At 45.3% G+C, this 26,935-nt stretch overlaps 2 protein-coding genes across 2 annotated transcripts in view; one reads left to right on the top strand and one right to left on the bottom strand.

Moving 5' to 3' along the window:
- Positions 1-17,343, bottom strand: part of GABRA5 (gamma-aminobutyric acid type A receptor subunit alpha5) — a 57,233-nt gene extending 39,890 nt beyond the window's left edge. Inside the window, exons 1-5 of the mRNA XM_050897615.1 lie at positions 17,324-17,343; positions 16,574-16,726; positions 8,440-8,561; positions 6,531-6,598; positions 6,197-6,417 (exon numbers count right to left, since the gene is read on the bottom strand). Of these exons, the coding sequence (XP_050753572.1) occupies positions 6,197-6,417; positions 6,531-6,598; positions 8,440-8,561; positions 16,574-16,659 (497 nt within the window). The 5' untranslated portion in view covers positions 16,660-16,726; positions 17,324-17,343. The remainder of the gene's footprint in view (positions 1-6,196; positions 6,418-6,530; positions 6,599-8,439; positions 8,562-16,573; positions 16,727-17,323) is intronic.
- GABRB3 (gamma-aminobutyric acid type A receptor subunit beta3) overlaps positions 1-26,935 on the top strand; it is a 197,736-nt gene that overhangs the window by 32,575 nt on the left and 138,226 nt on the right. The gene's annotated exons all lie outside the window — the stretch shown is intronic.

Here is a 26,935-nt window from a genome sequence, read left to right as displayed (position 1 = left end):
TTGCGATTAGGCAGATGAAGATTTTAATTTCAGTCTAAGTGAAATGACTAGGGAGTTCACTGTAATGTTATCCTCCCCTGGTAATAAAAAAAGATAGCGTAGCCATAACAATTCTTCAGCATCTACCAGGTACTTCCAAAGCCCCCAGCTGCAGAAGCTGGGACCCATCTGCAGATTTGGGCAAAGACAGAGTCACCAACACAGCTGTACTTTCCTGGGGGTGCTTGGGGGGTACCCATCAGGGCACTGCTTCCCTCCGGTTCCTGTTCAGTCACCCCGTTCCCTCCACGCACACCCAGGACATCAGGTCAGCCCTCCTGGTTCGTCCTTATAAAGCGGGGGGAGCACAAGGGAATCTGGCAGAAATTGGTATCAGCTAACCCTGAGGGAAAGTGGGGTCTGCCTCTGTGATCAGTGCAGACCTGAAACTAAAGCTGGACCTTTTGTAACCCCTCAAAGTCCAGGCAAGCATCTCCCTCATCCAAGGATGGGCTGATTCTGGTTTCGGTTTTGTCTTTTAATCAGTTCTGCCCTTGCTGTGTGAGTTCCCATCTCTGTGATGGAGATCTCTACAGGGCTCTGCCCACTTTTATTACCAGCGGAACAGGCTATTGTCACGGACTCTAAATAGGGACTATATTTGGGCAGGTCATAATTGCTCATTTTGAATGTATTACACCACAGTCTCCTCTGATGCCTTTCTCTCCCTGTGGGTAACTCCAGCCATGGATTTTTCAAAAGAACAAATCTTGGTTCCTTGAAGGACAACTTTTGAGAAATGGGGCAATGTGCAATCAAAGCAGAAAGACGGGAACCGGTAGGCTTGATGTTAAAACAAGAATCCTGCTGCTATCCTCAGGGAAGGGCCCTTCACTTCATACATCCCTATTTTCTCTCGCTCTGTCAAAATCTGAATTGATGAAAAGCAGCTGAGAGTCCTTGCCACCATGGCAGTTTTTCATCACTGCAAGATTCAGCCCAATGTGAAGAAATTATTTTTTTTCTTCCAGCTTCAGGCAGTTTGAAGCTTGAATATGAAAGAAAAGGCAGCAAGTCTAACACAGGGAAAGGAAATGAGTATTTGTATGGCTTGATAGCTCCTAATTTGTTTTGTAATATTTATACAATGCCCAAAAGCATTGACAGATCCCTTTCTGTAAATATAAATGGATGCATAAATGAAATCTTCCCTTTGAAATAAGAACAACATATTCAAATTGAACAGAAATGTTCCCATCTAGAAGGCTGGCTGATTGAAAACTAAGGGTTCATTTTAAAGCGTAGATTTGCTGGTCACTCCTCGCTCAGGGCCACGCAAGCAAATCTGCATCTGGGAAAGGCTGCCTTCTGGCAAAGTCGGCACTTGAGAACCCATGCATTTTTCATAGAATAATTTTCATAGAATCATAGAATGGTTTGGGTTGGAAGGGACCTTAAAGATCATCTAGTTCTAGCCCCCCTGCTATGAGCAGGGACACCTTCCACTAGACCAGGTTGCTCAAAGCCCCGTCCAACCTGGCCTTGAACACTTCCAGGGATGGGGCATCCACAGCTTCTCTGGGCAACCTGTTCCAGTGCCTCACCACCCTGATAGTGAAGAATTTCTTCCTTATATCTAATCTAAATCTACCCTGTTTCATTTTAAAGCCGTTACCCCTTGTCGTAATTTCCCCTTAAAAAACCAAGCAAACAAAACCTGGCTTTCCCAATGGAAGTCTTGAAAGCAGCACCGTATCTTCTAGTCAACTGGTTTTATAATCAATAGCTCTACAGCATAAAATGGTTAGCTTGCTAATCAAGTGCTTCATAGAAGAGCAGACTCTGTGCTAACACGCATCCAGGACGTGTACACTTGCACATACAATTTTAACGCTCAGTGCTAATGTAAGAAACAATATTCTCAGCCTAGATAAGCCTGTGTATTCGCTACAGAACAGCAAGTAGTGTGGTTATGCTGCCATCAAGTGGATAGCCATCCTACACATTGCTGAATTTTAAATATCTTCCAGGAGTGGTAAAGATAACTGTATTTCAGGGCTGTACTAAAAAATTTTGGAGTTTCTTAACACCATACTGACAAATGTCTGCAGTCTCCAGCTGATAAATTATGCATTTGCAGATTAATAGGACAGATTTAACTGCAAACAGTCTCAGGATCTCTGGCAACCTTCAGTCGCCATAATAACATGGGAAAAATCTGTTTGTACAGATCTGTATCTTCAGATATACAACCATGTCATATTTAAAATCCCAAATTATATCAGATGCCTGGCAGTCCTAGTGGTAGCAAAAGGGGTTTGGGGTCCTTTCAAAATGACAGTGAGAATGGGGCTCTAAGGAGCCTAGCCCTTCCAATGACACAGAAAGATTTTTCAATATCTGCAAGCTGATAGAAAATCATAAAAAAATGCCTATGATCTGATGGCAAAAAGTTAATTTATGGTCCAAAAGTTTAGCTCTAGTGAGCATGCTCTAATTCATATAATTTCTGGCTTCTTCGCAGCTTTTTTCCTGGCGTTCTACAGCAAAGTTTATGAAAGCTTCTGTCTTTATAGCCGATTCCAACTGAGTGAAAAAATGCAGCTCACTGAGACATGTTGGTTCTCTTCTAAGCCTGAAAAGGTTGCTTAAATCACTGGCCCCATTTTTCAGAATAGTTTGATGGAATAAATGAATTTTATGCTTTTTACAACATTTATTTCTCGGATAAGATAAACTAAATATCTTTTAAGTTTTCAAAGGGAAAGAACCAAATTTTTGCCTCAATTCACAAAGCTATTTTCTGTACAGATTAGTGAAATATGAAGCATATTTACTAGTCCTTTTTTACCACAGTGCTCTTACTAAAAAAAAAAAAAAATCATTTAAAAGTGGAGCTACGGACAATACTCCCCTCTAGGGGCAGAAACAGAATTTGCAACATTCAATTCAGCAGTGTATCATTTGTAAACCACATTAGCGAAATAAAACAAATAGGGCCTACCAAATCAAAGACAACCAGAATTATTAAGTTGTTTCCTGCAGAGAACGCTGCTGCCTATGAAATCTGTCTAAAGAGCATGTTGTGTTCCTATATTCATGCAGAAGGGTTTTAGTACTACATGTATATAGAAGCCCATTTATCAGATATCCCTAGCAACATATATCCCATCAACTTCTGATCTAGACAACATATCATCAAATGCAGTATGCAAAGAATACATTTTTCTTTGTAAGTAAACACATGTATCATGAAAACGTATGTACTGACAAGTGCTAAAGCTGGAAGTTTGCTCAGCTGATTATACTCGGTATATTTGGAAGTCAAATAAGATGGAAGGTCAGCATCGGCTCGGCTGCTTTCCTCCTCTTCATTCAGGCAGCCAGATGCGAGGTTGCAAAAGCAATTCATGCATCTCCGTCAATGACAGAGGGTCCAATCCTCCCTGCACGGATTACTCCCACGTACAGTCTGGGAAGCTCGCAATTCCTCCTTGGAAACGAGGGGAACGCAGAGCTAACAGAGGGTTGTCTCCACATCCCCAGATCCTGAGAACTGAGTAAGCTTGATATAGGAGCTACAGGAGATGGGGGGTCAAGCCCCAGCTAAGAGCCAGTACCTTCAACCAGCGCACTACTGCCGAGACAAGCAGCTCTCCCCTCAAAAAGCCCAATGCTGCCTATCTTGTCAGTGAAAGCCATGCTAGGTAGGGCTGCTGAGCTGTTTTACCTTTGTCGCGACATGCAAAGGCAGCTGAAGGGGCTGGCTGCACGTCACAGCCACCTCTGCACAGGTTGGGATGGGATCCTCAAGCCACCTCACGGCAGAGCATCACTCAAGCTGCTGAAACGCCCATCACAAAAAACTGCTATCCCTAAAGTAGCACAGCTCCATGCACATTACAAAAGTAGTCTACTGACTTGTGTTTAAACAGAATAGCATAGACATTCTTTTATTTTTAAAGTTATTACTTGCAATAGTGAAAGGCAAGCTATTTAAAAAGCTTTGCGCTCCATTTCTTATCACATACACCATGGCTAGTGGGAATTTATTTCCACACACATGCACACCCACACACAATACTCTACCAAAAGAAAAAAGTTATGTTGCATGTTTTTTAGGTTACAAAAGCATTCTGTGTCTTTCTGTAGCCTACAAAAATATCAATCCCAAAGAGCATTCCCTCTGTGAAAACCGGGGGAAAAGGGACTGAGTGGGACGATGAGATAGTCTGTGTCAAACCCAAATTTTTCTCCAGCTGCATATGCTGAGCAGGGCACTGTCTTTTCCTCAATATACCTACAGCCTGTGGCACCTAACGTGACAATACTCTCCCATGGTCACAGGAGAGGCACCTCCACATTGCAACTCAGATTCAGCGGCGAGCTCACCTAGGTCTCACACACCCAGGTCTCGCTCCGCTACCTCGGGTGGCTCAGCTCATTGCCTCCTGAATTGGTGCTTCGCTGCATTTCTTTAACACTGCAAAACCCAGTGCTTGCACAGAAATAGCATGCCAGCTGCGAATCCGCCACATGACGTAATGTTTTGCTCCAGGCTGACTGCAAGCCTGATCTGGACTTTACTTACACAAGTAATTTACACAGATAATCGGGAATTGCCTCTGCAGCAGCCTCTGGAGTGGTACTAGTATAGTCCTAGCAGGAGTGAGACTGGTTTTAAGGCCGGCGTTACAAATATTTTTGTGAAAATAAGTTTCTTTGATAGTTATCTGACTTTTATTCATTTAAGTGCATACGTGTATCCTCACATTGTTTCAGTTTATTATTGCAGAGATCACTAACTTGACGCTAGTAAGAACAGCAATACATAGTAGAAGAGAAAATGAGGGGTTTTTTTCCTTCTTTTAAACATGACCTCTATCATGTCTAAGTCTTTTTAGTGCCAGTGCAGTTACAACTGTGATGGTCTGAAGCTGTAAGGACTTATGTAAGGATACCTTACTTCTCCTAAATCTCTTTTCCTTTCAGAAGAAGGCATTTAAGGCTAGGGCCTAAATAAATAAATAAATAAAACAGATCGAAAATGCCTGAAATAAAATCTGGGAAGCTCCAGGTGCCTGCATACAAAAGTGTGCAACATTTGAGTCCCAACAACTCTTAACCACTGGGCGCCAGGAGCGAGCTCGGGTCTCGCCCTCCCAACGTGAGGCACCGGGTGGCTGTCGGCTCTGCCCCGCAGAGCCGGCCCTGCAGCGGGACGGGGCGCCGGAGGGAGCTCAGCTCCCCCCTCCCTTCGTTGGGGGCTGCCTGCTGAAAACCCGAGCATCTCAGCACTTAACGAGCATCTCAGCACTTAACTTCAGGCTCCTGAGCACTTTGCTGGGTCTCAGGCACCACTCTGGGCTCGTATGTGAAAAGCTCACGGTAACGCTTTGTTGCTCGGTAGGTTTTTCCTTTCATCTCTTTTCCAAGTGTTGTCCGTATGACTACGCTTTTGGAGAAAACCCTATTGAAGATAGACGGCAGTCTTAATTACTACAGGCTAATTACCTTTAATGAGCAAATTGCTGTACACTGATGTGGGATTTGGCCTGAGAAGAATTTCAGACAATCCTCTATCATTATATCTCATATCTAGGTTATGCAATGATGAAGCTTGACAGTATCCTCTAATCAGATGAGGAGCACGACCCTGAAGATCCGAGACACCAGTTTGCTTCTCTGCCAATATAATGTGCCAGCTTTGTTTTCAGGAAAGTACTTGCTAAAGCAGCTTCAGTGCTACTAGCTTATTTCATTTATCCCTATGATGATTTGCCTTTTAGCACTGTTAGTGAAATCGAAAAAAATAATAATAAAAGCTCCAAGGGTTCAAGATGTACTGCCCCTGAACAAGATCTCAGTTTCTGGCCTTGGAGACAGTTCTCCTGCAATCAGCACTGCAGCTGCAAATACAAACAGTAAGAGAGAACAGATCTTCATAAAAAAGCTGGACTGAATCATCAAATCTGTTGAGAATATGCCTTCCATTTAATCAAAGGAAATATTTAAGCACTAGCAGTATTCAGAAGCTACAAATTAATTGGTACTTGTAGGCAGCGATTATGTTTTCCATTTTTCTTGACATTCACATAAATATGTGTGAAAGATTGGTTGCCCGGCTCTACTAGGAGTGGGGGAAGCGATGCTCCCCACAAGTATTTGCAGAGCTAGTTGGGAATCAGCATCAGAAGAAATCGATCCCGGTTATTACCTCATGGTATACAGCAGAGTGCCATCATCCTCCAGGCGCAGAAGTTTGTTTGGGGTTGTCATGTTGTGAGCAATAGACTTCTTGCCATTGTGGAAAAAAGTGTCCGGGGTCCAAATCTTGCTGGCGAGCAAGTTGTTAAGAGGGAGGCGTTGCATAGGCCCTTTGAATCGCAGCCTTTCGTCTTTCCAGCTTTGTCGGAAAAAAACATCAATGGTATATTCCTGGCACAAAGAAACAGTCAAGGTATTGCAGGATCTGAATAGAAGCGATGGTTCAAAAAATTACTTTAGCAAAGTAAATACAATGGAGTTGGCAGCCACGTGCTCAAACTTACCATTTCTGTGTCTGACACAGGACCAAAACTGGTAACATAGATGTCTGTTTTCACCTGAGTTATTCTCTCTGTAATAAATATAGGCTCTGCATTAGTAATTGCTTTAAGACGCAAATACGTGCTTGAGTTGCATTTCTCCATTAACAATTTCTGAATCACTCAAAAATCCCCAAAAGCTTAAAATTAAGATGATGTTTGAGGAGGAATTTCATCCCTGATCAAATGCAGATGTCGACCTTTGGGAGCCCAGGCTCTCTTCTTATAATCAGTGGAAAGAAACAGGCCCTTCAAGGGTGCAATTCCTCTGACCGACAGGTTTTGATCATAGAATCACAGAATGGTTTGGGTTGGAAGGGACCTTAAAGATCATCTAGTTCCAATCCCCCTGCCATGGGCAGGGACACCTTCCACTAGACCAGGTTGCTCAAAGCCCCATCCAACCTGGCCTTGAACACTTCCAGGGATGGGGCATCCACAACCTCTCTGGGCAACCTGTTCCAGTGCCTCACCACCCTCACAGTGAAGAACTTCTTCCTTACATCTAATCTACACCTACCTTCTTTCAGTTTAAAGCCATTACCCCTTGTCCTATCACTACATGCCCTTGTAAAAAACCCCTCTCCGCCTTTCTTGTAGGTCCCCTTTAGGTACTGGAAGGCTGCTACAAGGTCTCCCTGGAGCCTTCTCTTCTCCAGGCTAAACAACCCCAACTTTCTCAGCCTGTCCTCATAGGAGAGGTGCTCCAGCCCTCTGATCATCTTCGTGGCCCTCCTCTGGACTCACTCCAACAGATCCCTGTCTTTCTTATGCTGGGGGCCCCAGAGCTGAACATAGTACTCACAAGAGCAGAGCAGAGGGGGAGAATCACCTCCCTCGACCTGCTGGTCATGATTCTTTTGATGCAGCCCAGGATGCGATTGGCTTTCTGGGCTGTGAGTGCAAGTTGCCAGCACATATTTGATACCTACTATAGGATGAGATGAAGTGTATCTTGGAAGGACCTATTCCCCTCTGCTGGCTTGGGTGATCTGCCCAATTTCAGACATCTATATTATAGATGTCCAAAGTGAGGTGAAATTAATTCTACGTTCAAGACTCTAAGTCCTTCTGGCATCTTTTCAAATCCAGGACTAATTTAATTTAAGGGCAGAAATTTCAGAAGTTCGTTACATAAGATAGGAGCATCAAGCCCTATTTTCAAGCATCTCTGTGTAAAGTGAGAGGAGAAGGAGAGAAAGGAATGAAAGCAATGTGTTGGTCTCACAAGAGGAAGGGGTGGGGGTAGCCAGATTAAAAAAGGGCCAGGAAGAAACATAACAGATGGTTTACACATGGGTAGAAGATGAGAGAAATCTGGGGGATAGAGAGCTGAAGGAGGGCTCAACAAGGTTAGGATGGCAAGCAACTATTCACATGTTATCGTTTTAAAATAGCTGCTGTAGAGGTTATCAAAATGACATATCAATACAGATTTGCTGTAGCTGTCTAAAAATGGATGGTTTGGGGATCTGTTTTTAACAGAGATTTTTGTCACTGGCATAATTTTATACATGCTGACCAGTGAGAGAACCTTGCAGCAACCTGCTAGCACCCTGTCTCGCTCACCTTAGGGAGTACCAGAAAGAAAAGAAACCCAAACTGTATTCAATTACAGAAAAAATGCATCACAAGTGCTCTCCTCACCCAACCTCAGATGACCTCAATGACTGAAAGAATACGACTTTCAGTGACCTTTGTATTGTGCCCCGTTTGCCAGGAGACAAATCTACTTTCTGAGCTTCATCAAGCTAATGAAACACAACTCCCTCGTCAAGGCCCGTGCCGAGAGCAGGTACCCATTTGGGAGGGCATCATATAGACGATGGTCCTGCATAGCAGGAGACCGGCCACAGCGAATGCATTATCCTACCTCCCAGTCCTGGGCGCAGTCGGTTGTCGTAGCCGTCCAGCAGACCGTCCAAGATCCTGGTGAATATAGTGATGTTATCATTGGTGTCCTCTTTTCCCGATGCTGTTGGTGTTTGCGAGAAGCTATTTTATGCAAACAAAAAGAAACACGTCAAAAGCCGTGCCAGCCTCACGGGGCTTCAGTCTCAAGGGAACTTTGCGACGGAGCCTCCGAGCCTCTGCCCTCTCCTGCTGCTCCAGCTGAGAAGCACGGGGAGCTGTGGCGATTTCATCACTGCTGTAAGTAATCATAAATATCTCTCCCTGGAGGAGGAGGACCCAAGGAAGGACCAATGCCATGGAGGTACAGCCCTGGGGCGCTGGATCAGGGGGCAACTGAGCCCACTGACCCTCTTGCCGTAATGCACAGGGACATCCCAGTCCCCCACGCTGCCGTGCCCCACCTCAGCCCACCGCTTGCCCGGCGCTGGCATGTCTCCATCCCCTGCAGGGAGCAAGGTCAGCTCCCGGGGCCAGCAAAAGCTGTTACTGGTTTTTCCCTGGGTTAGCTCTCCAGTCTTTGGGAACCACATCAGCTGGCAGGGGAGCTGCACGAGCAGCGCGCATTTGCCTGGGGACACTCCTTCAAGTCTGCCTGAAGGTACTCTTTAATCCTTACATGCCAAACAGCTTCTAATTTCCACAGTTTATGTAATTCATTGCCAGAACAAAGGATAAACTCTAACCTTATTTGAGGATAACGAACTCCCATTGCATTCAAAAATCCCACCCCAGATCACTGGGGTAGCTGAAAAAACATACTGCAGTACAGAAAACACAGTTCTTCATTCCTCCTCTCTCTTTTGCATAAATTAGTCCTCCTTTGTAGTATGCAAATAAGAGCAATGTGTAGTGGGCTTCATTTCATATCATTTGGGCCAGATTTGTTTTTATTCTGAACTCTTTTTTATTTCATCATTTTATCCATGGCTCAGACCTAGGAAGTTGCTCACAGCACAACTATAACTTGCATTTTTAAGTCTATTTGATTTTCATTTAATGACGCTTAGGAGAATCCCCTGCCTACTAATGCCTTTGCTTACCTAAAGAACAGACACATAAGTTTATCCATAAGCATGCTTCACCTGCAGCAAGCAATGAGCATCTCTTAAGACAGCAAGTTTGCTCACACTCAGTGCTTATTCAAGTTTCAGTCTCTGCTGAAATAGCCAACAAATGCTCCAGCTGCGACAGGGCACGTGGCCCCACTAGGAACTGTACCCTGCCTCATGCACCCTGCCAGCAGACAGGAATCACTTCAACTCCAACAACCTGAACTCGATGTGAGCCAGTCACCCAGAGATAAAAAAATGAAAAAAAAAAATCCATGTTTATTTACTACCAGTCCCCAGGGAAATAAATCAGTAAATAAATAGAGAACCTCAAAGCATCCCTCTGAACAGCTTGCCTTGCAGAATGCTTGTAACATATGCATTAGGCTTACCTAACAGAACAGGATTTATACAAAGAAAGACAAGGGACCTCAACCCAGTTTTACCTGCACAAGGTTTACACTTATGGGACCTTGCTGACACCCATGTAATGGGTCTGGAAGTTTTAGTGACACGAGACCTGGCTCAGGACAAGCTGCTAGTGGCCACGTAGCCCCCCACAGACATGGGGATCCCCAGTCCTGCACCTGTTCCCTTTACAGCTTGTGTGCTTCTGCTGGAAAAGGAAAGGATTGCAAAGCCTCTCCGGAAAAGGGAGTGAGGCCAGGCAGTGGGAGCACGGGTCCGATTCCCAGGAACGCCGAAGCACATGCAAACGCCTGGCCGAGGAGGCTCCTTGCGGCCCGAGTGCCGTCGGCGCTGCTGCGACCCTCAACAAGCTCAACGCTGGAGAGCCCACGGCCACCAAGGAGCTCCCTTTCACTGCAGACAGAGGCATAGCCGCAAATCTCACCCATTTTTCAGGCCATCCCATTTCTCCGTGGTCAAAAGACCAAATTAATTCTGTTTTCTATGCTGTGACCACAACCTCTAGTGAGTACCTGAGGCAGACACCACCACGGACATGTTTGACTATAATGAAAGACAGTTAATCCAGCAGATGCAAACTGATTACAGAAACATTAGACACCCTTGCACGCTGGACCATTCAAGACAAAAGAGTGTATATTTTTTTGTCAATCGTAATCGAAGGGATTCACCACGTAAAGGTGAATATTTACAAGCAGCAGCCTAATGAATACAAACAGAAGACAGAAGTTACAGACGTTCTTCATATGCAGCGACCATAACTAAAGCTTTGCTAAAATCCTAGAATACTATTTTAAACTTTTCTCATTTATTTTAGCTTCTTTTTTTCATAAGAAAGAGATATGCATCATGCTGTCTGCCTGCTTCACTGTATCAATGTAGGAACCCGTTTTCATTTTCCAATGCATCTGACAAAGAAGTGGAGAGATCAAACTTCATTTTATTCCTACAAGTTTCATGAGAAGCAGTGACTAGACAAGGGGAGACCGAGCTAAATTAGTGCCTCATTAAGTAAAAATGTGAGGTCAGCAGTCATCTATTCCCTCCGGCTCGCTGACTGGGCCAGTCAGCACGCATGTAGCTCAGGAACAGCCTCAGCAAAACCAGCCCACCTCCTCTCTGCTAATTAAGAGATATGGAGGAGACTTGCAGGGAGATTAGGAAAGATCCTGGGAGAAAAGGACCGCAGAGGTAAAATGTAGGTGTTGCAGTGGGAGATGGGAACAAGGGATGCCAAATGCGGAGCCGGGATTATTGCAAAGGTACGGTGCTGGGGGCACAGGATACAAAGCTTCACTAGTTCCTCTGCTCTTGAAAAAGCTTGTTATTTTTAGTGCTTATGGCTGAATTCAAAGCTAATTGAACTCAGAGGGAAGATTTCCATTGAACTATTTTTGTAGGGATGGGACAAAATATACTTAGTTCTCATAACCGCTCCTCTGAGTCTAACAAGAGTAATTGATGCTGCTTCCTTCTATCTCAGCTACGTACATCTTTCACAAGAATAGTATACACATCTCAAATACTGAAATACTTTTATATCTCCACAAGAAAAGCTAATTAATAGATGAAAAAGATGGAGAAACAATTAGAGTGAAGACTCATAAAAAGTCTGCACTTCATCTGCAAAACTGCAATCCAATTTAGATTTGGCAGATCACTTTACCCGAAAAAGAAGGCATCTGATGCTGAATTTCGGCGAAATGTCAGTATTATGTGAAGTTGCATTTGTAGATGGATTACTGTTTGCCCTTAATGCAAATGTTACTTTTTCTTTCACAGAAAAGTTAGCGTTTAATTTCTATTTTTGAGATTGCTGGTGAAATGCTTGTTTTGGAGTAAGTCCTGAGGTTGTCTTTTATGACATTAAGACCTCTAAACAATACTTGCAAAGTTACACGCATGTATTAGATACTATAGCTCTATGAATAGAGAGAAAACAGGTGATATCCTAAATAAATTATTTCCACACAGCTGAAGATTAGGTTTTATCAATGTATTAGTAGGTAAGCACATTATTGTCTCTCTGCAACCAAAAATGTTTTTATAGCAGACATTTTCAGTTATGGATAAAAATAAACCTCGAAAAGAACCTTAGGAAAATGCTAAGAAAATTCAAAGATAATTACATTTCAAGCTTATTATTGGACATAAACTAAACCAACGAGGAATACTTCTCATCACATTTATTTAATATTGCAATTTCAGGGTGACTGAAAAAATCCAAAGCCACAGAAGGGGCCCATCAGTGTAAAATGTAATAACTCTCTAAAGATGCTCAGCTACGTCTTCCGATGAGTTCATCATTTACCATTTTAAACACCATTGTCTTTTTTGCCATCTAGTCAAAATCATGACAGGTACTATTCATAGCTTAGTTGTAATAAGAGGAAAACGTATGGTAGATATTTCATGATTTTCCCAAAACTTTAAAAAAAAAAAAGGTAAGAGACACTGGAAAAATAACTCAGGAGTATTTTGCTATTGAAAGTTGTATTTTTTTCTCTCTCTCTCTCAAAAGCAGAGTTTCCAATAACTTGCTTTAATAGGATTGGAATTATACCAGAACTTCAGGCAAATTAACAGTTTGTGGAAAAGACAGTGAAGAACATACTTGCACACTTTTGGATACTGCCAGCTGGCCAGACATCGAAGGAAATAGATTTACTTTTCTAAGTTAGCTTCTTGCCATCCTTTTCTTACAGATTCTTGAGGTCTAAAAATGCTGATATTTTGTGAATTTGTGCAATGAAGATTCAATTCTTTCACATCGGATTAGGTTAGAGGAGAGGTCTGACTAAAATGATGGAGCTTCAATGGCGTTTGCAGGTCCTTAAAGAATAATTTAATTCTTTTATTTAGCAAGAGCAGTATTTTACTACCTTCTGGGAAGGAGCAATTTGTGAGCAGCTCTTCAAAAGCGCTGTTTTTCATAGGGCGATGTCTTACTGTCCTCACCCCCTTGCACCTTAACGCCCCTTTCAATATCCTGAATTTCTCCCAGGGTCATTAAACACCTCCCAATACTCTCAGCTCCCCAGGTCACTGACCTGCAGCGTCACTGGGAGGCAATGCGTGCCAGGGCTGGTCCTGCACCAAGCACGTGCTGGATGGCCTGCAGGTACACGCCTGCTATTTGGCCAGCTGGCAGGCCAAGCGAAACAGAGATGCTGAAGCTGTAGCTTTCTGCTCGGCAGAGGGATTGACTGATGTCTGTCTGCCTCCTCCAAGCAGTTCTAGGTACCCACTTAGTTCTCCAATTACTAAAATTGTCTAATGGGTTCAAAAAGCTATCTGGAGACATGGAGAAGGAAAGAAAAACAGGATAAAAAAAAATAGACAAGCATGACTGCATAAGGATATGATAATTCTTACAAAATCAGTCTTAAAAATATGAGGAAGAACTCCCCAGCATCTGCAAGTACTTGGAAAGGGATAACCCAGCAGAACTAACTGCTTAGGGTTACAGAGACTAACTTGAAATAACAGCCTGAAGGAAAGGTATGTTTAGCCTAAATAGCAGGATTATGGTCTTAGTGATAAGGGCTGTGAGCTAGTGGAAAAGTATGTGAAACTACAGACACGCCACGGACTGAATTCTTACAGTGTACAGAGAAGTCTTGTGTTGGCTACATTTAATTGGGATCTTCTGTTTTCCATGTTTCTACTATTATAAATATTATTAGCAGATGGCAACTAAACTGTGGGTACACCAACAACATCCATCCCTGTTGGTTTTGGCTCTCAGACAGATTTCTGAAATTGCACGTCCAAAACACAAACGCACAGGGAGCGTGCGTCACCAGCGTGTCCCCAGAGATGTGCCCGTGGACAGTCTGGGGCTTGCAAAAAAAGAGTGAGGATGCAGTAAGGTTGGCCGGCATGGGGCTGACCACGTGCTACCTCGTCTCAGGGAGATCTCAGTGCAGGCAGCCACCCATGGCGCCGACCCTCACAGGGCTGCCACTACGTGGGCTCCCCGAGGGCTCAGGAGGAATCACTCTTGTCTCATCTGAAAGCACTCTTCACGGTTGTATTTGATTTTTAATTATTCCCTAGCTCAATTATTAATGTTTACTTTCAAGACAATTGTGAACTATCTTGAAATGCTTCAGTAAAATACCTTAACTCATTAGAGCATTATACAACTCAAGGTTGAATTCAAGCAAGCTTGAAAAAGCCTTGACTCGTGCTGGACCATTTCTGCAGAAGTAGACTCATAAAACTGTTACACCAACAACGGTGGGGGGCTTCACATCCTCTTCTCATTTCATCTATATCTTTGAATTTTAATTTAGTGATTTTTCTTTAAATAACTTCTACCAACTATGCCTACAGTCCTTCTCTACCACCTATTGATGTGGATAACTCTCAATAGTCATTCCACATTTATGTTAAACATTAATCACAGACTTTTGCTGAGATTTCTGAAGTAGCCTAGGAAACCAAGATACACAATTCCTGTTTATTTTACCAGGCATTGTGCATCAAAATCCCCTAAGGTGGCTTTGGCTATGTCAGCAAAAACTGTATTTATGATTTAATATAAATATGTAATGACTACGGAGAAACGTAGACAAATCTTTACCTTCATCTGTAATGTCCTGCTGTATTTTGCTTTTTAATTTGTGCCCATTTGACCAATCGCTTTTATCTAGCACATTGCAAAACGCACTGCAATGTAACAGTGCAGTCCAAACATGGATGAAGCTAATAAAGAAGAACCTGGTAGCAACAGCAAGTATTATCAGTATTAGATTCTTGCAGTTAATATACCAGCCTACATGTAAATTGTACCATTCTGTCCTGAAGAGTCAGTCCCAAAGCACTTAGCAAATTACACTCTGAAACTGCTTCTGCCTCTGAAACAGAAGCACTGGAGCATCCTCTGTCTTTTGAGCAGGGTCAAAATTCAGCCCTAAGGCAGCGTGTGAATGGTGCAGTGAATTGGAGATCCTTATCTCTACAGGCCCGGACTAAAATTACTAGATCAGAAATGGGGGGCGGGCGGGGGGAGGTTACGTGATGATCTCATTTTAGTGCACAGAAGCTTTTTGAGTAACTCGCAGAAAAGAAGTGTCCTAGTTTCCCCTAACTGTCCTGTTCTGATTATCTGCCAGGTTACAGGTCACACCGATTCCTACATGGGACTTAGATTCAGTACTTGATTTGGAGTTGAAAGGGGGAGTTAAACCCTCTTTTTTTTTTTGCAGCCTCACCTATCTATTCTTCTGTTAGAGGAGTAACACAGTTAAAAGACCCCACACCAAACAGGTCATGCTCAGCTACTGCAATGTGCTGCCTTCTGCAGGGATGATGGACAATCAGGAAGGACTTAAGGTTACAGTCCTCAAGATTTTCTCAATGTGGTAATACTTTGTCAAATTACAACCATGTCAAGACAAGTTTAAAACCAGTCCCGCACTATCTAAGCCCTCTTCATTTCTATCACAAAGTCCAGGGAGTTTTGTCTTAGACCACAGTGAAAGCAGGATCAAGCTTTTCCAAGGTGAATAAATCAGTGTGAAGCTCTTTGCATCCTTTGTAGTGTGCTGTCCTACAACCATTCATATAAGCCACTGTGGTCACACGCTTCCACCTGCCTACATCAGACGCACGCTGGAGACAGGGCTAAGTTTTGCTTATAGCATAAACAGTCATCACTCAAAGTTTGGTCTTTCTCCTAGTTCCAATCTGGAAAAAATCACTTCGCTTGAAATCAGAAACTGATTTGCATCTCCATTTTGTATCTTCTTGTAGCAAGGAATGATGGGTGTGCTTGTGAATCAGCACCTTGGGAGGATTCATTTTTTTCTGGTGAAATCATAAATAATTGTTCTCCTCCACAAAAAAGAATCAACCTACGCTTCCAGAGCACTTGCGAAATGCTTTTTCTAGATTCCATTGCATAGCCTGATTTTGGAAAGTTCTTAAGATCTCTGGCTTTAGGAAAAAACATAGAAATAGAGGGTTTCTGTTTGTTTTTTTTTTTTTCCTAAGAGCTATAGTAGGAGTATTTCTTCAATATAGTTTTCAGAACATCACCGTCAGGAAAGCATCCAAAGCAAAAATAAGGAAACAGGATTCCTTGTTATATGCTTCAGGGAAACACAATTTCTAATTATTCTAGCAAGTTTCACACTCAGCCATCCTTCTGAGCAGTCACGATCTTAGCTTACTCACTAGGAAAGCCAGTACTAGCTAGCAGCATGCACTGAGTCCTGCTGTTGCAGCCTTGCACTACTGCCTACAGCCTGCACCCGCCAGGTGAGAGGGAAGGTGCAAGCCTCCCTCATCGCAGCCACGGAGGCAGGGAACACGGCAGCCCCCGGCTGTGCTCCGCACAGGTCAGAGCACTCAGCAGCTGTAGGCCTGGTCTGAGCTCCCTGTGCCCCCCAAGCCTTCCCGCAACAGCATTACGGGCATAAAGAACCGATACGAGAGAGTAAATTTGAGCAGGAAAGCAAATCGCTCCCTTCCCCCCCGACACCCGCACGTTAAGATGAAATGCAAAGCCTGCTTGTTTTGTTCGGCTGCTCCGCACCACCCGGAGCCAAGGTTTTTCATGTCTTTCAAAAAACCACAGCAAAAATTCAAACGCAATTGGCAACTCACCCGAAGTGGCTGGCTAAACTCATGGAAACGCAGAAGAGGAAGAAGTTCTTGATCATGATAAAGCCAGAGACCATCCCATTGTCCATTCCAGAGGAGAGGAGGAACGCAGGTGGTTGCTTTGGTAAAGGTGCAGCTGCTCACTTTATTCTTACGCTGCAACAATACAAAAAAAAGATAAATTATTACATGGACAAACAGCAGGATAGCCGAGTTCAGCTAACACCGCATCTTCTGCTATCTCTGTTTTTCACAAACTTATCTAGGCTTATGTAAACATCAGCTGTTTATGTAAAATTGTATATCTTCAAGGACATGTTTTACCTTCTGCTGACAGCAAACTGCAAAACAGGAAAAATTCTTAGTGGCCCAGTTTTCCCTTATATTCGTCTATGATATAAGCAACTAAAGAAATAGTCACCATTTTCCAAATGCCAATTTCAAACCTTTACCTATTTCCACAACTTCCACACGCCTGCAAACCCAGGGCTGTGTGCAGCCTCCGCATCCCTTCCTTCCATCGCAATTTTTTCCCATTAAATACCCGGCTTCCCTTTCCAAAATCCCAGTTGAAATGCCAAGAAACACCTACTGCTTCTTGGAATTCACACTGCTGATGCACGGCTTAGCAAAAAGAGGGTGGGATGGGGGGGGGGTAAAAAGTGACCTTCCTCGCAAAGGCACATAAACCTCACGCTAGCACGAAGAATGACAGTAATGTGGCTGCTCCAGCGACTGCCGCTTTTCGGATACCTGCCTCAGCGACCAGATCACCAATTTCAGCATTGTGCACTAACGTTTTCCTCTGTCCCCTATTAAAAAAAAAAAACAAACCACAAACAAAAAAAAAACAAAAAACAAACACCCCCCCCCAAAACCCCAAACCAACAAAAACCCCAAAACAACCCCCAAAAACACACCCAGAGAGGAGCTGCCTGGATTTTCCACCTGAACCCTGTGCCCCCGCGCTACACCGCTCAGCAACTTACTCTCCCCACCCCGCCGGCGCAGCAAGGCGAAAAGCCCAAACCAAAAGCCGCCCCCCGGGGCTCCCCCCCGCCCGGCCCCCGCTGCCCCGCGGCGGGTCCCGCTCGCTCCCCGCCGCTCCGCACCGGCCACTGCGGGGCCGCCGCTCCCTTCCGCACACGCGCAGCCCCGGCCCGCCCGCACCTGCCCGGCGACCGCCGTCCGCTCCCCTGCGCCGCCGCCCGCGCACTGCGCCCCGGGGCGCCGCGCACCGCTCCGCACCGCTCCGCACCGCTCCGCCGAGGGTGGCACCTGCCCGCCCGCGCCCGCTCCGCCGCCCCTTCCCTTCTTCCCTTCCCTTCCCATCCCATCCCATCCCCGCGGCGCCCCCGGGCTTGCCCCCACTCCGCCCGCCCGCCAAAGTTTCCCGCGGCCATGTGCGCGGCGCTGAGCGCAGCGGCGGCCGCCCGGGGGGTGCTGCGGGCAGGGCTCCCCGCCGCCCACTGCCGCCCCGGCCGGGCGCGGGAGCCCGGCGCTTACCAGCCGCCGGCGGGGGGGGGACGAGGGCGAGAGGGGGGGGGCGGTGTTTGCCCGAAAGTTGCGGAGCGGCAGCGGGAGCGGAGCGGGAGCGGCGGCGCTGCCTCCCCGCCGCTGCCAGGCGCGGCCCCGCCGCAGCGCCGCGCCCGCGCCCGCGCCGCCCCCGCGCGGAGCCCGCGGCCGGGAGCGCGGGTCGGTGCGCGGGGCGCGCCCGCCCCTCGGGGACCCCAGAGGGGACCCCCCCGGGAGGGGCCGCGCCCGGCACCGCCGGAGCCCCGGGAGGGTCCTGCGGCTCCCCGGGCTCCCGAGAGCGGCCCCCGCCGGGCCCCCGCCCCCCCCCCCGGGGCAGGGTCCCGGGCGAGCCCTGCCGGCACCGACCCTCCGCGGGGAGAGGCCCTGCCGCAGCCCGGCCGTGCAGGTGTCGGGTAACCGCGGGGCAGGGCCGGCCCCAGCAGCGGGTGAGGCTTGCCGGTCTGTGGTGTGGGCTCCCTACACACACAGATACAAGCATACATATATACACACGCACCCATGCGTACATAGATCTGTATCTACATTCCTCTTCTGTAGCCAACGGACCTGATCTAAACCATTGTAACTCTTAAATGCTGAAGTGGGGATTTGTACCCGCAACATTAACTTTCTTCGTACCTCCTCGTTATTAGACATCCATGGTTTGTATCGGTATTAATAATTTCAGGAGACCTGCAATAACTTCGAGGTTTCCTTGTGACTGTATGTGGTGTTATTCTAGAAAAACGGATGCACTGCTTCACAGCCTCAGTATAGGGAGCATTACACTTGCTACATGTTCAAATCACATATATTCTATACTGCTTGCAGGTGTGGAAGGACTGGTGCATTTTGAACTATCCAAAAGATGAAGTGAGTGTTGTATGGTCCCAGTTCCCGTGGACTCCTGGAGATGCATGCAACATCTTGTACCATTCGCATGTTACATGTGATAAATATGATTTCAATATATACTGCTGTGACCATACTTCAAAAGAATACTCCAAACTCAGTTATTAAATTAACAGATCTAACGAGGTAATGTCTGTCTTTCAGACAACATTATGGATCAATTAAGCATTTGTCTTTTTCCTATATCCATAAAAAAGCTCTGTGAAATTAATCTGTCCACTGAAATCCATATTGCTTCTGTAGCTCATTGCCACAGAGGGTGCTGCTATGCGTGTGCCTAGTTCATGGTCTGCACGGTTTGAATTGAAAACTCGTCCTTACGAATTTAAATTTTCGGTTTTTTTGGTTGTATGTGGTGCTTAGCTGCGTTCAGGTTTTCCAGCAATGATTTATGATCTCAAATGCAGAGCCAATGACATAAGTTGTTCCTTGTTGTTCCTTAGTGACTTCAATAAATACGAAGTTGTGAATGAATGTTGCTATCAGAACAGCTTTCCGGGTGCTTAAAAATATCTGAGTGAAGTAGTATGAAGTGCCAGTAGTTTCTCATGATAATGTTCTTGCCTAGGAGTGCTTAAATCAGATTTTTTACAGTGCTTTGATTTCTAGCATGAACTATTTATATCTCCGCATAGGTGATGTTGTAAAAATATGTGATCTTTAAATAATTTTGCAAAAGAAAGCCGTAGAAATATTGGCCTAGGCTTCCCGTGCGAGCGGGCGAGAGCTGGGCGCTCTGGCTGCTCGCTCCAGCTCTCCGGCAAGCAGAACCGAGCCTTGGTTCCCCCGACTCGCCACATCTCCTCCGCGAAGCCATACGCTGCGGATCCGCTTCACGGAACCGAAGGGAGAAAGCGTTTAAGACTCGGGGAAGCGAAACGGCGAGAGAGAACGTTGAAGAAAAGCTTAAAGAAAAAGAAAAAGGGGAGAAAAAAAAAAAAAACAAACCAAAGGAGAGCGCGCCTCACTCAGCGGAGCGGCGGGCTGACAGACACCCGCCGTCAGGCAGAACGCCGCGCTCGCCGTGCAGAACGCCGCTCCGCGCCCACGCCGCGCCGGGCCCCACCTGGTTCTCCCGCGGTTGCGCTACCGTCACCCCGCGTGGGCGACCTCGGCGAAGGGCTCGCCGTTCGGCCCCCCCGCCGCCGCCAGGGGGCAGCCCAGCTCCACGCAAGCCGCGGCGGCGGGCAGCGCGCGGCGGCGGCGGCGGGCAGCGCGCCCCGGAGCAGGGGGGTGGCGCCGGCGGGCCGCCGCGGGCTCCGGGCCGCTGGGGCCGGTGGTCGTAGGGGTGCCGGGCGGGACCTGGTGGGTAAGGTACCGAGGAGGGAGCCCGGCAAAAGCCGCTGGGAAGCCACCGCTTGCGGTGCGGCGCCTTAAGTCCAGCGAAAATAAAGCGGCTGGGAGGAAAAGGTGTCTTAGGCATCGCCGGTGGCGGTGATACCGGCAAGGAAGCGCGTCTGATGGCTCCCAACAGCGGCGTCGGGTTGGTTTTTGGTTTTTTTTTTTCCTATAGCCTTGTCTGTACGGTAGCAGTGTAATACAGATCTGGGTCTGTTTGCCAGCTAGTTGTAGCTAATGACGCAATATATCTGAAACATGTTGTTCATAATGCAAGGTATTAACCTCTGGGCAAAGGTGCTTTCTTGAGAGCTTGTCAGACATTAATTGCGTAGGTTTCCAGATTGGATCCCTGCAGGATGGTGGCTTTGACCTGTGATAGCAGAGTTATTACAAGCAATAGAGAGATCTTTGCTTTGAAGGCAGCAGTACTGTACATGTCCTCCGCTGTGTGTTTCTTCAGGCACTCCCTTGTGATTCACACTTACCCTATTTGTGTTCTTAGCCTCCTTGTTCGATTTTAAAGGATGTGTTGAATTTAGTATGTGAAACAATTGCTTTTTATTGTGGTCAAGGAAACGTTTGGATTGGTTGGTTGGATGTTTTCTGCGCTGGCGTTTGGCAAAAGCCGACACAGCCTACCAGAAGACATTTCATATTTGGGAGAAGTTTTACATGGTCCCTCTCTGACATTTCTCCTCCCCACATCATTAAGTAATGTTGCTTATTTGCAGAGATAAATGCCTTTGAGCTAGATCATCCTCTACAAGGGGCTGAAACAATAGTACAGGCAAACGGGTGCTGTGATTTTTTACCATGGCACTCGTGAGTACTTACACACTCGGGCGCTCACCAGGAAATGCGCACCAAATCCTGACACTGTGATGCTCTGTGCTGGAAAATGGTCTGTTTCTCCAGCAGCCAAAGGCATCTCTGTCATCGCCCAAGCCATTCCTTCTTCTCCCAGGAGAGCTACAGAAAGCTCATGAAGTCGCGTGGAGGTGTAACATGCTGTGGGTATTGACACAAGCAGTAGGCTCTTCCAAGGCATTCTCTTCTGCCAAAACATTTCGCTTCTGACATCTAGGTGGAGAGGATTGCCTGTTTTCTTGAAATCTTCTCTTTGGCCTCCTAGCTAAGACTCCGCAAAAGGTAGCGCTTGGGACAGTGATTTTGGTGATACAAACCCTCTTCCAATAGAGAGCAGTCTGAATTCATCAGTCACTGCATGAATCCCTAATCATCAGCTAACACCAATTTGGCCAGTCTCAACACAGAGACTGGATCTGAACAAAGGGTGAAAGTGTCATTTCCACTCCCTTTTCTCTAAGTATTTGTAGAGATGACAGTCAAGAGGCTTCTACTCAGCCCTGGTGAGACACATCTGGAGTGCTGGGTCCAGCTTTGGGCTCCCCAGTATGAGAGAGACATGGACACAGTGGAGAAAGTCCAGCAAAGGGCCAAGAAGATTATTAAAGGACTGGAGCATCTCTCCTATGAGGAGAGGCTGAGAGCTGGGACTGTTCAGCCTGGAGAAGAGAAGGCTCAGAGGGATCTAATCCATGTGTATAAATACCTGAGGGGGGGGCGGGGAATGAAGAAGAGGGAGCCAGACTTTTCTCAGTGCTACCCACTGACAGGACAAGGGACAGTGGGTACAAATTAAAAAACATGACATTGCATCTAAACACAAGAAAACATGTTTTTCCTTTGAGGGTGGTCAAACATAGGAACAGGTTGCCCAGAGAGGTTATGAAGTCTCCATCTGTGGAGATACTCAAAACCTGAAGGGGAATGATCCTGGGAAACCCACTGTAGCTGACCCTGCTTGAGCAGGAGGTAGGACTGGCTGATCTCCAGAGGTGCCCTCCAGCCATTCTGTGATCCTGTAGGCTATGGGAGTGTTGGTTGACGAGAAGCTCAACATGACCCGGCAATGTGCGTTTGCAGCCCAGAAAGCCAACCATATCCTGGGCTACATCAAAAGAATCGTGACCAGCAGGTCGAGGGAGGTGATTCTGCCCCTCTACTCTGCTCTTGTGAGACCCCACCTGGAGTACTGCATCCAGTTCTGCAGTCCTCAGCACAGGAAAGACATGGACCTGTTGGAGCAAATCCAGAGGAGGGCCACAAAGATGACCAGGGGGCTGGAGCGCCTCTCCTGTGAAGACAGGCTGAGAAAGTTGGGGTTGTTCAACCTGGAGAAGAGAAGGCTCCAGGGAGACCTTGTAGCAGCCTTCCAGTACCTAAAGGGGGCCTACAAGAAAGCCGGAGAGGGACTTTTTACAAGGGCATGTAGTGATAGGACAAGGGGTAATGGCTTTAAACTGAAAGAGGGTAGGTGTAGATTAGATGTAAGGAAGAAGTTCTTCACTGTGAGGGTGGTGAGGCACTGGAACAGGTTGCCCAGAGAGGCTGTGGATGCCCCATCCCTGGAAGTGTTCAAGGCCAGGTTGGATGGGGCTTTGAGCAACCTGGTCTAGTGGAAGGTGTCCCTGCCTATGGCAGGGGGGTTGGAGCTAGGTGATCTTTAAGGTCCCTTCCAACCCAAACCATTCTATGATTCTATGAAAACAGTGTCATCCTGTGAAACTCTCTGTTACTTTCCCCCAAACTATTTCACAACTGTATCTGGTAGTGGAATGATACAACCAACCTTGCTGATGTGAGAGGTATTAGAGTCTGATAGACTTTGAAGCATTTGGTGTATTTCTGAATGACAAGGAGGGATATTAAAAGTCTTTTTTTTTCCCTCATGCATGCCCGCTCTACAGTGCCACGGACACCCATAAAACATGACCAGTGCCCTGCATTTCACTTGTCTGACGGGCCACGCTGCAGACAGAGCTGCATTTAGGACCTGGTGTTTTGGCAGTTTGTTTCTTGCTTGCCGGTGGCAACAGAGAGCTACTTAACGGAGCTTTGTGAAAGGCAGCTGGGGGCAGAGTAACATTGGGAAGCATTGCTCAGAGATAGAGTTGGTCCCTTTTTGTGTGACACAGAAGACATCAGTGGTGTCACTGGGAGAGAGAGGCAGGTGACCGCCTGCTCTGTCCCAGCAAAATTCTAGCTGGTTGCGAAAAGCGACACCTTTAGCAAGCAACACTGGTGCTTCTGCGTGCTATTTGTTGCGATTCCCCAATCTGCAGGTTCAAAGGTCTAAAAATTTCATCTGAAGCTAATCCTGAGCCGGTTGCTTTCTGCACACATTCAGTTTAGAAATGAACGGAAGGCTACATTTTCTGTTTGATGGTTCATCCTATCTGTTATGGGCAACCTACGCTTCAGTCCATTTCCACATATTAGACTAACAGCTGAGTGAATGTTGAGGGTATGCCTGAACGCTGCTGTCATGGATTTGTAGCACGCCCTAAGCTTCAGTGTTTCTGAAAACCACTCTAGGCACCTTACAGAGGTCCCTACTCTGAGATGAGAGCCTCGGGTGCTGGCAGCCCTATTTCTCAAAAGTGGCTGGCAGGAAATTTAAATGAGTTTGGATCTGTATTAGACACTTTGCCCCATTAGACCAGGGAAATGATATTTCACACCCTCCCCTGAAGGAGTGGAGAACATTTCCAACATTTTTCAGTCTATTGTAAGGTTTTAAAACCTTGGATTAGAGCATTAAAGCAAACATTGTCTGTTACTTACGATGACGTCCCTGTCTTTCTGCATAAGGACACATAAAGGGGCTCCATCTTTTTCCCCAAATCCACCTTGTTGTCTGACTCCTTACAGTTCCCTTCTCCCTTATAGATCCTATCCTCCCTACAGGTTAACCCAGCTGGGCCAGATTTACACAGTTTAAATTCCACCTGTGTTGCTGAGATGAGTGTAACTGTTGAGAGCCTGGAGCTGGTCGGTGCGGAGCATGGGGCCCGGGCCAACGGTGGGGTTCAGGCCTGGCGCTGCCCTTGCAGTGACTTTGCAGGGAAATGTTGTGCACAGGCGGGTTTTGATAGTTCACTCGTATCAGTCCAGCTTGTCAGTGAGAGAGCCCTTTTCTCCTCTGTCCTGGAAAAGAGAGAATTTCCTTTATACCCGTGGACGGCAACGCAAAGTCAGAGTGTGAGGTCAAACCTGCTCACAGATGTTTTTTTCCCATGGAAGAATTGAGATTTTATTCACATTCTTTCCAGTTTCAGATGTGAAATCTTTCTCCCTGTTCCTGTAGAGTCTACCAAAGTCTGCCGTTGAGACACAAACCATGAAAGCCAAGCCAGTTCATGGTCTTAGATTTGGGGGACGGAAAGGACTACCTAGCAGCAGCCCCTCCTGCACCACACAGTCCACAGATTTCCATAGCAGTATAAACTGTGACTTTCTGGTTTGCTTTCCTCTTGCTCTGTGAGAATACAGGCTGTTTTTTCTGGGTATCCAAGAACTTTGCAGCAAGTAACCTCCTCCGTGAGCGTTATATCCCATAAAAAAGTGCCTGCTGGTATCTCACCTTGAATCTGCCCCTAGTTTCTTCTCTTGTTGGCACAGTGTTTTTAGCAGAGATAAGATTGTGGACTAGTGCGATTGGCATTGCAAGTAGAAGGAGATTTGAAATAAGAGTGTCATCCAATCAGAGTTTATAACCAGAAGATCTCTTAGATTTGACATCCTGGGCCATATTAACAAATTGATTTAATGTACCTATATGGACATAGTGGATACAAATGTGTTAGTTCAAAAAAGTTCACATTTTGCTCACCTCTGAGCTGGACCGATTACAGGTTCCCTGCTTTGCAACCATAGACATTGTGCTAATAGTATGGGAATGACAGTGTGAATAGATGTACTTAAGCTTCTTAGCAGGCCTAGTGAGAAGCAGGTGTATTCAAAAGCCAAAGTTAGCAAAGAGAAGCACATTTTGTCTTCTCAGTCTGTGCGCTTACTCAGCGGTGGCAGTCATTGTATCCTGACATTCCCAGGCAATTGCCTGTGGATCTTCCAGTTCTCCAGAATTTTACTTTTAAACATGAAATATATAAACCATACTTTTGCATAGAAAGAAATAATAATGTAAAGGATGAATAAGCGTTCTCTAAACGTGTAAGATACTGGTAACTAATGTGTTCAAGTAGATTATCCTATGTTAAACACTGGTGATACATGCTTATATCTAAAATGTTACCGTTTTCTGTGTAAACTTAGGAGTTTTTTATTGCACACAAGTGAGCATCAACTCAGAAAACCTCTGAACTGGAACTTTATGATCCTATCATATATAAAATACCTTTAGTTAATATCTTCAAAATGGCTAAATTTACTGATTAGTATTTTAGCTAGCTAGAGTAGCAGTTATATCTATATTTGAAAAATAATGGGTCATTAGGGTAGCTTTGTATATGATCTTTAAGGCCTCAGTCCTCCTGTCTGGTGATTCAGGTGCATCTTTTCTGTAAGTAAGTATGACACTGCACAGTGCACTGCTTGTGAGGACAGAGCGCACCTTTAATGATACAGTTGAGCAAAAAACCCCACCTTACTCTGTGTTCTGAAGCATCTAAGTAAGAAAGCACTTTGTGGAGAATAACCACAATGATTCAGTTTCATACATATGGCTCATGAAGAAAGATTAATCAGTCTTAAACTAGAGCATACAAGTTCTGCATCAATATTCAAGGGTTTATGCATACGCTACTGTACATATAATTCCTTCATAACAGGAAGGATAGAACAAATCTTAGAAGGAACAACACAGAAATTCATTGAACTAAGATGGAAGGATCAGTGTTGATAAATTTTTCATTAAGTATATATTCAAATATTCATAATGGATGGAAGGTGAGTGTACTCATGGACAATATAGGACTACAGTAATGTAATGTACTTAGTGATGTTAAGGACAGAGTATTTGAAGTTTAGAAATTGGTTAAATACAGACAAGAGGTACCAAAATCTATTTGACAGTACATCTCCAAATTTTATTATACATACATATGTATGTATATCTCTCTCTCATATTTAGGTTATAAGCTATAAATATTTATGCCTATTGATACATGTATGTACATATCAAGCCTACCTGTCAACTGGGTTTTGGCTATGTAAATGCTAAGATAAGATTGGATTAGCATGTTTTAAGTTGTGTGATGAACTCAGGTATTTTTTGGCTGCTATAGTTTCCATATTTACTGCATTTCTCTGTGTTGTTTACATGTGTGCTGGGTATGTTGACAGAACTCATTATTTCTGTTTCTGATCAACACAGGTAACTGTCAAAGATACGAACAAATATTAGTTTCCACTTTTGTAAAATTTTACGTAAGCTTTCAAGTCACCCTGTAATGATTCATTATAATAATTAGCTGCTGCTACAAAAAATACATTAATGCATACCAGTGTAGACACAACTTACATTTATTTTAGGATTTGCAATATACTGATTTTCAGGCTGAATTTTTTGGCAAGGGTTAGGTGGGAATAAATGTTCTCAGCAGTTCCAAATCCCATTAAATGTGACTTCTGTTATATAGATTCCAGTGCTATAATTAATAAAATTTCAAGAAAAATGAGTTTTTAAATTGTTCAATGTAGAATTAACATTTACAGCAATTGGACAGAGCTGCTAAAAGAAAAAAAAAAAAAGAAAGAAAGAAAAAGGAAATA

The sequence above is a fragment of the Gymnogyps californianus genome, chromosome 1, assembly GCF_018139145.2.
Source record: "Gymnogyps californianus isolate 813 chromosome 1, ASM1813914v2, whole genome shotgun sequence".
Taxonomy (NCBI): domain Eukaryota; kingdom Metazoa; phylum Chordata; class Aves; order Accipitriformes; family Cathartidae; genus Gymnogyps; species Gymnogyps californianus.
The sequence above is the reverse complement of the archived record's forward strand: the minus strand, read 5'-3'. Positions and strand labels throughout refer to the sequence as shown.